The 16,193-nt window shown below is 36.2% G+C and overlaps 1 protein-coding gene across 19 annotated transcripts in view; it reads left to right on the forward strand.

Annotated features, from left to right (window-relative positions):
- l(1)G0196 (inositol hexakisphosphate and diphosphoinositol-pentakisphosphate kinase) overlaps positions 1-12,283 on the forward strand; it is a 19,273-nt gene extending 6,990 nt beyond the window's left edge. For 10 of the 19 annotated variants that reach the window (XM_025218713.2, XM_089071923.1, XM_089071922.1 and 7 more), the window contains 17 exons: positions 391-420; positions 1,111-1,345; positions 1,428-1,863; positions 1,966-2,099; positions 2,207-2,321; positions 2,432-2,671; positions 2,758-2,874; positions 3,025-3,182; positions 3,308-3,456; positions 4,444-4,491; positions 6,815-7,120; positions 8,058-8,279; positions 8,584-8,824; positions 9,099-9,190; positions 9,292-9,403; positions 9,688-10,104; positions 10,222-12,283. In XM_025218713.2, coding sequence (XP_025074498.2) covers positions 391-420; positions 1,111-1,345; positions 1,428-1,863; positions 1,966-2,099; positions 2,207-2,321; positions 2,432-2,671; positions 2,758-2,874; positions 3,025-3,182; positions 3,308-3,456; positions 4,444-4,491; positions 6,815-7,120; positions 8,058-8,279; positions 8,584-8,824; positions 9,099-9,190; positions 9,292-9,403; positions 9,688-10,104; positions 10,222-10,678 — 3,509 coding nt within the window. In that variant the 3' untranslated portion in view covers positions 10,679-12,283. The remainder of the gene's footprint in view (positions 1-390; positions 421-1,110; positions 1,346-1,427; positions 1,864-1,965; positions 2,100-2,206; positions 2,322-2,431; positions 2,672-2,757; positions 2,875-3,024; positions 3,183-3,307; positions 3,457-4,443; positions 4,492-6,814; positions 7,121-8,057; positions 8,280-8,583; positions 8,825-9,098; positions 9,191-9,291; positions 9,404-9,687; positions 10,105-10,221) is intronic. The other 9 variants (XM_089071925.1, XM_089071927.1, XM_089071931.1 and 6 more) reach the window with 7 other exon arrangements.
- The last annotated feature ends 3,910 nt before the right edge of the window (positions 12,284-16,193 follow it).

A 16,193-nucleotide genomic window follows, 5' to 3' on the forward strand; every position in this document is an offset into this window, starting at 1 on the left:
ATCTAGATTTATCCGTGATATATATGATCCGAAAGTCTCTCTTTTGACTTTCGGTATACGAATCAGTATCTCTCATATTTTGAGAACACTAAGTTACGAGATTATTGGACTTGGCTTAAAGATTGTCAGAGATTATTGAGATTGAGAAACTGGGATTGTACTCTCATACGATTTATATCGCTATATCTTGTATCACAAGAGAAATGTAAAGGCTACTCAAGAATAATCAATAATCGAATTTATGCGAGAGTAATTGTCAGTGTAGCAACCACTGTGGCACTAACAACCATATTGGCAATCATATCTTAATTGGTAGTTAATAGTGAGATATAGTAATATTATGCTTATGAGTGTCACATATAGGATAATTTATCTCAAATGTTATTTCAGAGGAAGAATCAGAGATGTTACCAAATCACGGTAACTTTATTTTACGATCCATGCTTATTCTATAGTTTTCTGTAGATAGTATTGTTGTTCTTAGAAATAGCGATGTTTTTTTTTTTTTAGAAGCGATGGCGCTAACAGTAAGAATATATTTGCACATTTTATATATTTTTATTTAAACGAGTTCTCGAGTTATGTCATCCGGCTCAGCGAGACGAGCTGTCGGTAACTTGGGAACAGCATGGTTTTAGCGTACATACCAACACTCACATCTGTCGCCACATGCTTTTCCTATGCTAGTATACTACATTTTTGTTAATTCTGTTTTTAATAGCACTATAACACGTTATTTCTTTTTTGTACAAGATGTTATGCACGTTACTTTTTGTACGATATATGTTTTTTTCGAAATGTAATTTTTCAATTGAAATACAAACAGAGAGGAGTTTGAAGGTAACTCTAAAACATTTAGAGACATGAAAAACTACTTGCAATATCCTCCGCGTTGTGATACGTTGTGATACAACATCGATTAATCTAATTAATTCTGATTAATACAGCTTTAATGATATCACGATGATCTCAATACTAGAGCATAGATCATCTCGACAACTTTTCGAGTAATTCTCCAAGTTGTTTCGTTGTCGTTGTATTATATGGATTATAGCTGTACCCGGAGACATTTTGCCGTTGTGTTGATATTATTCCCTTGTTTAAACATAGGTGAATACGCAGGTGCGCAAGGATTGGGTTTGTTACGCCTGCATTCCACATTTCGCCATGACTTGAAAATCTACGCTAGCGATGAAGGACGCGTGCAAATGACCGCAGCGGCCTTTGCAAAGGGACTACTTGCATTGGAAGGAGAGCTAACACCCATTTTAGTACAAATGGTGAAAAGTGCGAACACTAATGGCCTTCTGGACAATGATTGTGACAGTAGCAAATATCAAAACATGTGAGTAAAATGATTTTCGTTAATTGCTTAAATATTGTAATTTTTGTTTCATGCCTAATGCCTAATATTTGTAATTACAAAGGGTGAAGACGCGTTTGCATGAGCTGTTGCAACAGGACAGAGAATTTACTCGCGAGGATCGGGAACAGATCAATCCGGGAAATGCTTTGAGCATAAATGCCGCTTTAGATTTTGTTAAGAATCCGGTCCGATGTTGCCAGCACGTTCACACGCTCATCCAGAAACTTCTGGACATTGTGCGAATTAAGAAGGAAGATCTAAAAACAAAGGACACGATACTCTATCACGGCGAAACGTGGGAACTGATGGGACGTCGTTGGGGAAAGATAGAGAAAGACTTTTGCACGAAGAACAAACGTTTCGACATATCTAAAATTCCTGATATTTACGACTGCATAAAGTACGACTTGCAACATAATAATCACACGTTGCAGTTCGAACACGCGGAAGAACTGTACACGTACGCTAAATCCTTAGCGGATATAGTAATTCCTCAGGTAATATAATAATATAATAATTCAGGTATACTCTTTTCGTCGCCACTAACAACGATTCTATCAGGGTTTTATTCTTTTAATCGTGAATATATTAATACACAGGAATATGGTTTGACAGTACAGGAGAAACTGACTATCGGTCAAGGCATATGCACCCCTTTGTTGAAAAAAATACGAGCCGACCTGCAACGAAATATCGAGGAATCTGAAGAGACTGTCAATAGGCTTAATCCTAGGTATTACGATTGAGTCCTAAAGAACTTTCTCCTCTCTAATAATTACCTCCTCTCTAAAAATTTACAATTTTTTTAGTGACTATACAATAATAATTAATGATTTACAGATATTCTCACGGTGTATCAAGTCCAGGACGCCATGTACGTACAAGGCTGTATTTTACAAGTGAGAGCCATGTACATTCCTTGTTAACTGTGTTACGTTATGGCGGTTTACTTGATGTAAGTGACATGTCCCAGATATATGTGCGCGCGCGCGCGCGTGTGTGTGTAGATAAAGATGTTCATCTTTTTTAACTCGTTTTATTAATTTCTTGTGCGTTAATCCGCAGGTGGTGAAAGACGAACAGTGGCGGCGCGCGATGGAATATGTCAGCATGGTCTCTGAATTGAACTACATGTCACAAATTGTTGTTATGTTGTACGAGGACCCAACCAAGGACCCAAGTAGCGAGGAGCGTTTTCACGTCGAGTTGCACTTCAGTCCTGGCGTTAATTGTTGCGTGCAAAAGAATCTGCCACCTGGTCCTGGATTTAGACCACACTCTCGTAACGAGAGCAGTCACAATGTGGTAAAATTTCAAATTGTCTATAATATAGTGCGTATTATTAATAATAATAATAATAATAATACATGAATTCTTTTACCTCTTTTAAGGGGGAAAATGGTGGTTCCGGTCAAGATACTACTTCGCAATGTAGTACACGGATAGAAGAAGAGGATGCGGAATTGGGTATTATTGAGGACGATCCAGCGAATACTGCGGCACAAGCTGTGAGTTTGTTTGTTAATTACGTAAGGAAATCTTTGGTGAACATTTTATTAAATCTATATTTTTTAATTATTCTTAAATGAAATGAAATTAAATTAAAAATTATTTAAATTATTAGTTTCTTAATACGATAGGTAAAAATTTACTTTCAGGATACGCCTCCTCCATTAATAGAAACGGACACTATGGACTCGATGTTGGACAGTCCAACGACCAGTCGCGGGATCGATATGATGGATCTAGATCCAAATATGATGGACGAACCGTACGACAGTGGATTCTTACAAGGCTCGGCACCGATTCCCATTAGGTTTGCTATTTGCTTGTGTACAATTTGCATTGAGTACTTTTCGTTGTTCAAATATTTATCCCTCTCGTGAACAATAATACGTCAGGAATGGAAATTTCATTTCACATTATGATATATATGTGCAGCGCCAGAACCGTAGCTGGGCACGAAGCTGCTAGACTCGGTAGTCAACTGGCGGCGACTCAACGACAGCGGCGAAGTAGGGAGGCAGGGAACATCGTGGAACCGCGAGCGCGAAGCTACGATCATCAACGGCAAGAGAAGCCCGAGAAAGGTAAGTGTGCTTTTATATGCAAGTTATCCATATCGGTGAGCAGATTTGAAGTAAATGTGTGTAAAGGATATCGCCGACAAACAAGCGATATATTTGACCGAGATTTAATATTAACACACTGATGTATACTCGTTGTATATGTACATAATACGCGTATACATATACCCACCCACCCCCACACACACACACACACACACACACACACACACACACACACACACACACACACACACACACACACACACACACATACGGAATGTGTATATAAGATATATACGGTCTATCCTTAATACATTAATGATTTATGCATGATTATAATTTTTTATTATTTATTACTGGTCTTCTTTATCACTTTAATGGCATCAACATCGATATTATCGGTATTTATAGTACGTTGCGTATGCAAAATGTTGTATATCCTCCTTCCCAAATTATATGATGGCCTCACACCATGAGATTACGTTCCACGATAAATCCTATTACACCCTTACACAAGTAGTGATTAATGGAAGATGTTTCGCGATTCAAATTAGAATATCGTTTGGTATTCTAATTTGATGAGTAGTTTGAATTACCATACATTTCTTGCAGATATCAATAATACTTACAGAACATCGTAAAAAACGCTACATTCTTTAAATTTTGCATTGAATTTAGATTCGATTCCTTGTTCTCCAATTAAGAGATATGAATTCGCGAATTTGTCATTTCATCATTTTTATGAAATATCGTATATGATGAATAGGACTTGAGTTGGGGGCCTTACAAATAATACATGGTACAAGGATGTCCTAATCTTCTATTCGAAGAATATGCTGTTTCGCGGAAGCATATGACGTTTAATGCATATTATATGTTTATTAACATTTAAAGTTTAAAGGCATTGGGATACGCCATAGAGCTTTTAAGGAATTAATTACTGGCAATTAAATTGATGGAACATCGGCACAATGCTCCTTTCTGTGTTTTACTATTCTCTTTTTGTAGCTGCGGACAAGCTGCAGTATCAGAGCTTGGACGCGGTCAACAAAGAAGGTATGTTTTTATCGGCTACCAATTTCTTTTTTACAGAATCATTCTCCAAAATAATGTACACGTGAACTTTTTGGTGACTTTTACGTATCCTCTTTATTTTTATCGTAATCGAGCAGGACATTCTGTTTATATACTTTTTTTCTTTGAATACTAAATGTGTCTTTTGTATCCGTAGAGAAACTCTTATGTACAAGTTGCAGTGAAATAATTCTATCAATCGGTGATGATATTAGTGTAGTACGCAGCTACGCTGCGTGATGAGATCTCGCGTTAAATGTAGCACAACTCTAATTCTTAAGCGTAAAGCGGACAATTCTGCTTATTTTCGTTGCAATTAAAATGTGCATAGTTGTTGGACCGATATATCGATATCCGGAATGCGCTTGTGCACATCGTCGGTACTACAAAGTGCTGATTAAGATAACTGCCGATAACTCTCTCGTACCCTACATCTTATACTTTATAGCTATAGTCTCTATAGTCTCTATAGTCTCTATAGTTTTATCCCTTCCTCGGTAAATTAATCTTGTATATTTTGTCAAAATTAAGTTTTCACAATATGTTGCGACTTGCAATCTACATTTGTTTTTATTATCCTTTTCCTACTTTAATCACAGAGAGGTAGACCGCACGTATTGTATAGACAAGAAAAAAAGATTTTTTTCTGGAGGGAAACCTTTCTTTTTTTTTTTTAATGACTAGCTCTCTAGAATACTGGATGAGATGCGAAACACGATCCGATCGATCTATCCGGACGGGGTAATCTATCCGGAAAAAGTCTAATATGTCTTGTTTCATGTAATACAGCCGAGAGATGTGTATTTTGCCAATGCCAGAGAGTAGGAGGCGATGATTCCAATTGAAATAACTCTTTGCTCAGCGATAGTTGTGCGCGTGGAAGCCAACTAATCAAGTATCGGCAACTGTTCGGGCCACACGCGTGCACCACTGTAGTGTGGTTCGTTCAGCTGCCCACTTCCTGAATCCTCAATCCCGAGATTAACATCCTCCGGAACTTCGCAAGCTTCTTCACCACGTTCATCGAACCTTTCTTCGACGTGTTTCTTACAATTTCACGCGCACTCGCTCATCCGCTCATCGCGAAGTGTCATCGCATTTTAGCAGCATTTTATCCAAACTTTTCAAACGAAAACTCGTTAACTTTCATTGATTATTCTCACAGCCTCCTTTTTTTGTATTCACATTTTATTTCACTCATTGTGTCTTCATTTTTCATCGTTGTCACTTTCATTGATAATGCCGGACTTCTTCCCACCTCGAATAAACAGCTCGCGAAACATGTTAACTTACTCTTCATCTCGTTCTTCCTCTCAATTCATGCATAATTCATAACAGCATCAGGAAAAGAAAAGAAATGAATGGGATTCAGACGGAGAGGCATCGATGTATATCTTTCTGCATCATCACGATCTAGTATACTAATGTCGTTCGAGCATTCTAACAAATGTTGGTGTATATATCAAGACTGTCTATATATGTGAAGGTCGTGTGATTTGGTTGGCTTACTGGTTGCATGGCTATCGTGTGCCACGGTTGTATGGTGTACATACTCGTGAATCTGACATACTCGCTAAAGGGTCGCAGGTATAATCTCTCCTTAATTCTTAACTTTATTTCTTCTTCGACGGCGAATCTTTACAGAAATATATCATAAATATATTTGTAATTATTTTCAAGTATCAAATTATATTATTCAGTTAGTGAGATTATCAAGCTGTTCAAGTTGTTTCTTGCTATTTATAAAGAGTACTTAACTGTACGCTGACGATTCTTATTATACGTGTATGGATATTATTTTATTCTTTGTAAGTTATATACATACAATCTCCGTAACACGTACGAAGAAAGCAAAGTGTGCCATTCTGTGTCGGTAAAACCAGTGGTTCAAAGATTCGTCCCGCTCTTTCTGTTTCTTTAGCAAATGGATTTAATCAGCTCTTTCTCTCTTTTGTTTTTTTTCTCTCCTCTCTTCCTTCCATCACACCGTCATTCCGAATGCTGCACTATACTCCATTCTCTTTTGATAATACTATCACCTGGATCTCTATTGCCTGCGCATTTCCCCTTCCCATGCACCGCACCGCACCGCACCGTACCGCACCGCACCGCACCGCACCGCACCGCACCGCACCGCACCGCACCGCACCGCACCGCACCGCACCGCACCGCACCGCACCGCAACGCAACGCAACGCAACGCAACGCAACGCAACGCAACGCAACGCAACGCAACGCAACGCAACGCAACGCAACGCAACGCAACGCAACGCAACGCAACGCAACGCAACGCGACTCGCTCTCAGTCACGGAGCCAACTTCGGAGGAATCTCGCGACGAGGAATGCTCATGGAAATTAGCGATACTGTTACAGTCGCATAGCTCGCCGGAGTTGCCGGTTTCGCCGAACAAGAGCTTCGCTTCTTCGTGCTTGCTTCGCAATACGCGCAACGATAGACAGCTATCCGCCAATCTTTGCTCGTTGTCCGATTCGTCATTCGCGAGCGTCAGCAATCTGCCGGAGAGAACTGTTACCGGATATCGTGATCGCGGCAGAAAGTACGAACGATCGCGCTCCGAAATGACCTTGCTCCCAACTGTCGAACTTTGCGGTGAGTTCAGTGGTAACGATAGACGCTACGCCAGGTAATCAAGGGAGACAATTGCACAGGGTGGCGCGCGGAAGAACGGTCCAGTTCTGATATCAATGTCAATGAGAATTTCACTGGTAATTAATAGCGAAATAAGTAAGTGGCGCATATTACCATGACGGTGATTGTGGTGATCGCGATTATCTCGATCCTTAAAATCGGTAAGTAACGATTCAGATGTAACGCTTGGTTCTCTTTCTTTCCTCGTTAGAAACTCTTTTACTGCAAACTCTTATTGGCATTGACATGCAAGTTGGACACGCTTTCTTATTCATGCGTTACTCTGGAGTAAGTTTGACATTTGCAATATTTAGTATTGTATCAAGACAATTATTTCTGATTTGTTTAATTAGCTTGATATTTTTTTAAAGGAAGACCAACGCCAATTTTTGTTTCCTATGGATCATTTCCATTAATCAAAGTCCATTAAGACCCAACCAATTCTCCCTGTTTCTTTCTAAATCAAATAATGCTTTCAGAAAGAGACAGAGAGTCATGATTCGATAATTCAGTTGAACAGCGTTAAAAAATTAATATCTGGGAATTGTCCTATGCTCACCGATTCGCTTTGCTCGTTATCGCTCTCTGTTGTCTCTTTTTCATTATTAATGTTTCTCTTTTCATCCTGAAACGCGAGCATGAATACAAGCACGAACACGAGCACGAGCACGAGTGTGCCGAGATAATCTAGAACTTCAATAGCCGTTTTTCTGTTGGCTTTTAATAAGAAATATTATATATAACAACGTAATGTCTACAACATTCACCGTTATCACTACCATCGTTACCGACTCACAAGACTAATCATCATCACTATCCGAAGTATTTATCAACGTCTGAGTTTCCCATCCGTCCAAATACCCTGTGTCCAGGCCTCATTCCTTTTCTCCACTCTTAGACACGCGATCGCGGATCATTCAACCTGATCCTACCTGCACAGCAAGGCGCCACCGTCACAGTATCTCCGGACAGATGAGTTATTTCAAGTTGCTGGGCTATAACATTAGCAAGAAACTCACCGGCTCGGCCAATAGTCTCTTCAGCACCGCCGTGATAAGTGGCTCCTCGAGCGCGCCGAACCTGAAGGACATGGTACCACCTCATGCATCCGCAGTTGCCGGCAAGTACTTTATTTTAATGTCAAGTTGCCATGAAAATCAGAGAATTCTCAGGGATTTCTTTTCAAGTTTGAGTAGACATCCTGATGTGTACATATGATAATCTTACTATTTAGCGAAATATTAAATTTGGACGGGATAGCCACGCGCGCGCGCGTATACACAAGTAGTCTAATGAAATATAATTTGAATAAAAATAAATAAAAATGAATAAATTGCAATTATGAAATGAATAAAATGTAGTTATGAAAATGCAGTTATAAAATAAAAGTAATTAATTCTAATTATAACACTTCTTCTATATAGCGATAGAAGGCTTCGGCGGAGTGCCGCCAATTAGACCTCTGGAGACTTTGCATAATGCCTTATCGCTGCGTCAACTGGATTCTTTTTTGGAGATGATGACTACCGCACCATTGTATAGAACTCCGGCCTCGTCGCCGCCAAAATCATCGCCGGCTGGATCGACGCACGAATCGCTCAATCCACCCCTCGGCCACGTTGGAATCAGTCGCGAGTATCATTCTTCTGACACGGAAGCTGTCAGGTATCATGAAGAAAGAAATTATATAAAACAAATCTTTGTGAATATTAAGTTCTTCCATTTCTTTGCTTTCTGCTCCGAACTTGTATCGATAAATGTGATTCATTTACGGTAGACTTTTCAAATAGTTAGTTAGCGTTTATTATTATTTATATTATTTCATAAATATAAATTTGAGTATAAATTAATTATAAATAATTAATTATAAATTTATGTACACAAGTCGCTAAGTAATCTAGGTTTAATCTCTTTGCACTATCGCGCTATCGTTTTGCAGATACATTACGCCGACATCGATACGGTATAAGCCTCTTGGCGAAGCAGAAACGTGTGACGCCAGGAATCTACCCTCACCTACCAGTCCGAACAGTGCGTATCTGTTCTACTATGATGATTCTTGGCGATAACATCAATTTTAATGTTGAACACTTGAGTAATTTTTTTTTTTTTTTTTTTTATACGTTACGCAGGCACGGGATGGAGTAGCGAACCGCAATCTTTTCTATCTTCCGAACCATCGTCACCTGCGCCAACGTCAACCGGGGAATGCAGTATGTCTATAAGTTTGACCAGTAACGAGAGGTGAGTTTTAAATGTCTTAAGATACACTACAAACTTTGTTTGTTTTATTTCTTAATTTTGTATTCATTTTTTTCTTTATTTTGAAAATTTTGTATGTTTCTTTCTGTCGAATTAATGTGATTGATTAATATTTTGTTTAACGCTTACTTAGATTTCACAGTCCTAACTTTAGTATTACATTTTGTAATTGTATTTTTATTTACTTTACATATTTCCCTTTGACATCTTGTTACGTTACATGTTGAATATTAGTAATACTGACATTAACACCTCTCACTTCGCAGTGCTCAACTCTTTATCGCACCAAAATTCTCCCCAACTTCCTGCCTGGACGTCGATTTTAACGAATTTTGTATTTGTCTCGATCAAGAGAATCGAGAAAGTCGCGGCAGCGTCTCATATACGGATTATTACAGCAACGAGGATGGTCAGATACGCAAAATAACGCAAATACCGCAAATGATACAGTCAGGTGTCAGCGGCAGCGGCGGCGGCGGCGGCGGCGGCGGCGGCAGCGGCGCGCAGACAAAGCTCGTGTGCCGCGATGATATTTCTTGCGATAACATCGACGAAGACGAGGACCATACATTGACTTTGAAACAGACGGAGGAGCAAAAGAAACAAGACGTTAAGTCGATTTTCGAGCAGAGGGATGATGTTAATCCATCAAAACTAAGCGGCAGCTATAAAAAAATCGGACGGTAGGCAAAGAAGTGGCTTATACTCGAATATAATGAATAATAAATAACAGTTCATATAAATATAAATATAAAGCAATGTGTTATTGTTTATCGCTATTTTTTTATTATATTTCTTAGCTTCTTGGTGGAAAGTATGGATATATCGTACGGCGATGTTCGAATTAAAGACACCGACAACACTGGTACTTCTGATAAAGTGAAACTATCTACCTCTCAAAAGTCCGATTCGTCGAGCGCGGGCAAATCCACTGTGGAAAAGGCGAAAAGAGATTCCAAAAAGAACAGTGGCTCGCACGTAAGTTCCCAGAGGCGAAAGAATTTTTCTCGGTCGCAAAGCGTTACCACACCGAAGTCAGTCGTATCGAAACCCGAACCGAGTTTCAGTTACTCACGACAGAGTTCGTTCTCGATCATGTCGGACGCGAATTTGGAAAACTGGAATTTGAACGTGGATCCGAGCCATCCCTCAAGAATAAACCAACAAAGAGAGCCTGTACTCACCATAGCCAGCAGTCTCACGGATAGCTCCAACGTCACTGTGGGCTTCGATGTTAAAAAGGAGGAAAAGAAATAAATATTTAATCGCAAATTAATTTATTCCGACTTTTTTGTCGCCCACGTGATATTTGATCTATTCTTACAAGCGTTTTAGCGTTTTATGCTACTAGACTTAGAGATGATAGTTTAAATGTCTTTCCTGTTGACTGAGAAAACTATAACATGAAATACAGCAAGTATCAAGCATGGCTGGACAGGCTATTTTGATGTTTCGTAGCGTTGTTTATTAAGGCTGATAAAAGTATATAACCAGAATCACTTGTTTAGAGAGAATTATAATGGCGGAACTTTGAAATCCCGTCTCCTCCCGAGTCCTCCTTGTAGTGTATATAACACTGCAAGATATTAAAGCAAATGAAGTCGATTATATTCTCGTTTTAGCTGAGAAATATCTAACAGGAAGTAATTAATTTTTCTGAATCGTTTCGTGATTTGAAAAACGAATATATTTTATCAATACGAATAAAATAATCACGATAGTTGGCCTTAAACTATGTAGCAAACATTTGACTTGAAATGTTACGGATCTTTTATGAAAAGAAAAAAAGATCAACGAATTATTTGACTGACAATTAAAATCAAAAAAGAATTAATCCTTTTCCTTATTCACATAGTACTACCTGCGGCGCGCTTTGATTAATTTTCAATTTTATTTAACAAATTTACACATATTTGTATTATATGATTCTTAATATATCTCTTTTGTGAGAGTTTATTTATTTAAAAAACCAAAAAATTACGGATTCTTAAATGATCGATGATAAATTTTCTATCGTTTTTTATCGTTTTTTGATTTTAAGAACCTTAGACAAGTATCATTTTGCGCAGCAATATACTCTCTAGGATCATCGCTATTGACTGTGAATTACTATAACATTTACATACGTAGAGGAAAAGTTATCTCTCTTTCTAAAGAGATAACTGCAGATGTACAAACGCTGTGTAGATAACATTATGTGTACTTTGATTAATAAATATGACTAAAAAATAGGAGAAGTACGAAGAAAAACGTATACGTATAATTACAAATGTTTAAAGACACCTTTTTAGAAAGAAAAAAAAATGTAAAAAATGTATACTTACCTAATTATGTCCTTTTTAATTATAAATGATATATACGTTGCAGTATTTTTGTAAATTGATAGATATTTTCTCGAAGTTACCGAATGTGTGAGACTGAAAACGTGTACGCCGTATGCTAGCTGATACATATTGAATGACAACGAAACTAGCTTTGTTAGAAGTCGTACCTCATACGGATGCATGGTCGAAGATATTCCGTTCCTAACATTTTTTTTTCTGTTATTGTAATAATAATTAGTGGAGTTGAGAGAAGAGAATTATCCGAGCCAAAGAAAATATCCAGGTTAAGCGATATAACTCTGCTTGGAATGATACGAATGATGAAGAAAAGCCCCATATATTGACTCAACCTACGCCTGCAAATTGCGAATTAAAAAAAAAATATATTAGTATAAGTAGTTATTATCCGCAGATTAATATCGTACTTGTAAAATAGTACGATGTGCTCGTAAACACGAGATGTACGTATACATATATATATATACATGTACAAAGTGTTTAATAAAACGATTCAAAATAAAACTTTATTGAGAAAGAACTTACGTTGACTAATATTCTTAGCGATTAAAAATCGTGCAAATTTTAAAGATGTATTGCAAAAATTTGCACCTTGTCAAATTCTCTGTTCTTTGTATCGAAATAAAGCTACAGGAATGACGTTCACGACTATTTTATCGACGATTTTATGATATTATCGTCTTCGATAATCCTTCCTATCTTCCTATCTACGGCCGGTTTGCGTCAAAACGAACAGCATAGAGTCAATTTGCAATCTCGGTGGACACGTGTGCGCCTTCCTTCGTCCTTTCGAGGGACAGCCAACATATTGTTTGCGAGCGAGAAAGCAGTTTTGGGAGCTGTGGAGCTTTCACTGCTGAATCAATTAAATAGATATTAGCCGTGTCACTTGACGCGGCGAGCGAAAGAGCGACCCTTACAACGAGCGTGGATAAACATCGCGCGTTTCCGCGTGTCAAATTGGATTTCGTGTTTATCCCTCCGAGTTGACTTCAACGAGGGTTGCATAAAGTTATTAGTTATTCCCCGGCTCATCCCCCTTTCATCTGGCAATATTCTGCATCCCGGGAACGCTCCAATTACGTCATACGATTTATCCCTTCCCCTAATTTTTTCTATCCCCGAATCTCTGTATTCTCGCCTCACGATAACGTGACGTGGCTTAATCGTTTTCCGATTTGTCAATCGGCATTCCAGGATTTTTGTTTCGAGTACAAATTTATCGGTTCAACAGCCGAACATGTAATATTCTTGAAGTTATTAAAATATTAATGAAATATTTATGTTTATATGTAAAATTATTTTCTTTCATGCAATATGGTATACATATATTGTATGTAAAATAAGTCAAGAAATCTGGATCTAATTCGTATCAATCAGATATTTACAAATATTCGTTTTATATAAAGTGAAATATGACAAGTGATGTTTCTCGATTGGAGCTCTTTCTTACATTTTGGGTCAAATATTTTTTACCATATTTTTCATTATACTTAAAAGAAAACAATAGAAATTTAGTGAAATATTTTAGTATAGTTTATTATAATATCGCTTTGATCGAGAAAATTAATCGCATTTGCTGAAGCATCTAAAAAATTTGATCAAACATAAATCTAAAAATAATTTTGTTGGATCGTAAAAATTATTGCGTTGGACGTTTGAGCATGATGATAACTTATTATAATTATGTAAAAAATTTTATTCCAACAATAAATTTCAACATTTTTACATAAACACTTTGATGGCTGGATAAAATTATATAATATTAATGTATCTTCTTCAGATCTGTATCTGGTACCAAATTTTTTTAGATATTTCAGCAAAAGTGTTCTTTTCATATAGAGTTTTGAAACGTTGGCTGAGGATTTTATGCCAGAGTCAATTTTTTTAATAATTATATCGTTAAATATGAAATCGTATGAAAAACAAATCAAGTTAAGTGTGTCGTGCGAAGAAAATATCGCGCGCGTGTCGTGCGTATCTAATATCGCGCGAAATATTTGATAAACAGTATCCATATAGGAACGTAGGCGCGTATAGAGAGCGACGTGGATGTTTAATACCATCATGCTGTAATATGAACTATATACATAACTGCAAGCTGACGCTTCGGATCGATGTTTCAGGCGTTGGCGCTGGTAAGCTCCAGCACTTTCCGCCATCATTTTCTGGAGCGAGCGATACGTATGAAATCACACGCGAAATTAAATTTCATTCACTTTGCAAAAAAAAAACCCGAACAATCGAAAATAATTAGTAGAAATTTGTCTCGAAAGAGAAATCAATTTTTGAAAATTCTAATCCTCGAAATCATCGAATTACGAGAGATGTCATCTCAAAGTTAGATATTAAATCCTATCGTTTTCTATTCTTGCATTTTTAGTATAATTTTTAAAGCTTAATGAAATTATAATAAAGAGTGTTTTACATGTTATATGTTATTTCGGAACCGAGATTTAGTTAATAGCTACAATTTATCATTGCTTTCTATCTCAATATCAATAATCAATCATTTTATTATTCGATACAATTCTTATTGTTCTTATTAACGATTGCAATTTTTTTTTGATCGAGTTCTAATTCTAACTCAAATTAAAAAATATACTACAGAAGTATATAGATATTAATAAGGAATTGCAGAGACCATATTTATATTCTTTAAAATATTTCTATATTTCTTAAAAATTATTTTAGCATAATATTTAAATTATGTTTTTTTCGAAGATTATTAATATTTAGGGGAAGAGAGCAAAGTAAATTTAAGTAAATTAAATATACAATTATTTTGTATAAGCTAGAAAATATGAATATTATTAACACAAACATAATTTAACAAAATTAGAAAGGTAAAATGAAAATAAATTGAAAAACAAATATACTGAGAAAGTGTCTGGTTGAAAGCTGGACATATCAGAAGATGATTACATCAATCAGAAATTCCGGTTATCTCAATTAACATTTTAGTAGATTTAAGCAGAAAATGATGATTTGTCCATTTTCAGTCAGAATTCCAATTAATCCAATCAAACATATTTTTCGGTGTAAAAAATTAAAAATGCTAATTTATAATATTGGGATTGCGTAAGCATTTTCGAAATTCAGTATTAAAATGTTATTCCGAAAAATTCATCACAATCAATTTATTTAGAATATAATAATTTTTATTTGAAATTATATGACAATTGCCGTTATTATATTGATTCATATAACTTCTTTTTTAAATCTTTGGTCAATAAATTTAAATAATACAGATTAAAGACAAATGTCATTTTAAAGTTAAATAATTCATTGCAATCATCATACTTTATTTTATTGTTATGTCAATTACCCATTTCATTCTGAAACAAAGTTAAATTTATTTAAAAAACAATTTACTTATTCTTTTTTCTTTTCGTAATAATTTGATATAATAGATCCATCTTGCGTTAAATCAATGCGGAGCGATTCCTGACAAACTCGCAGAGATAATGGGATAAATAGGGCAATTCGCGTAAACGGGGTCCTCTGGATTTCGCACGTGTTCGTTCAATCCGATATTGATGCGTCGTTAACAATGCACAGACCTCGTTGCATCGTCGCCCGCAATGGGGTCACGCCCCAGCTCAGCGAAATTTGCGATTTCGTCACAGATCTTTCCAAACCTGTTCGAGACGCTTATTATATGAATTCGTCGCGGAAATCCCTTGAGCAATTGCGACGAGAGGATGATTTACCGCAAGAAACTGACTCGAGTAGAAAAGAAACAGAAACCGACTAATATATCACATCTAATTAACATTTAATAGATGCAGAATTAAGTATATATCGGAAGGATATTTAGAAAGTAAATTAAAAAGTTAATATAATATTTAAATGTTATACACAGATGGATAGATGTTATATATAAATCTTAGAATCGATTTATGTGAAAAAAATAGTCTTGCTAAATATTCGTTCATGATTTGAAAATAATTTGTTTGGACCATTAAAATCAATATAGGATACAAGCATGATGATAATACCGCAAAAATCTTTTATATTCTAGCAACCAATTTGAACGTTCCATATATTCGTATTTATTGTAATTATTTTGATGGTCCAACAAAATTATTTTCAGATCGATATGTGGCCAAATTTTTAAATACTTTAGCAGAATTGTTCTTTTCATATAGGAATTTGAGAATTTAAGATAAGAAATCTACAACAACATATTATAAATAAAATTGATTAATTTGTTTATTGCATTATTGTTTATTACATTATAAATTTAATACAAGGCCAATGTAAATCTAAAGCACGAACGTGATAAAAACGTATGATAAAAACGTATGATAAAAAAAATTTTTCCAACTTTTTTTTTCACCTACATAATTTCGCTGTATTCGTGTACATACACAGACTTCTTTATCTAATGTCTCGATCGGGTTTTGATTTTTTATCAAAATCTTCAT

This window comes from Pogonomyrmex barbatus, unplaced genomic scaffold (genome assembly GCF_055798465.1).
Source record: "Pogonomyrmex barbatus isolate J1 unplaced genomic scaffold, ASM5579846v1 scaffold12, whole genome shotgun sequence".
NCBI classification, from domain to species: domain Eukaryota; kingdom Metazoa; phylum Arthropoda; class Insecta; order Hymenoptera; family Formicidae; genus Pogonomyrmex; species Pogonomyrmex barbatus.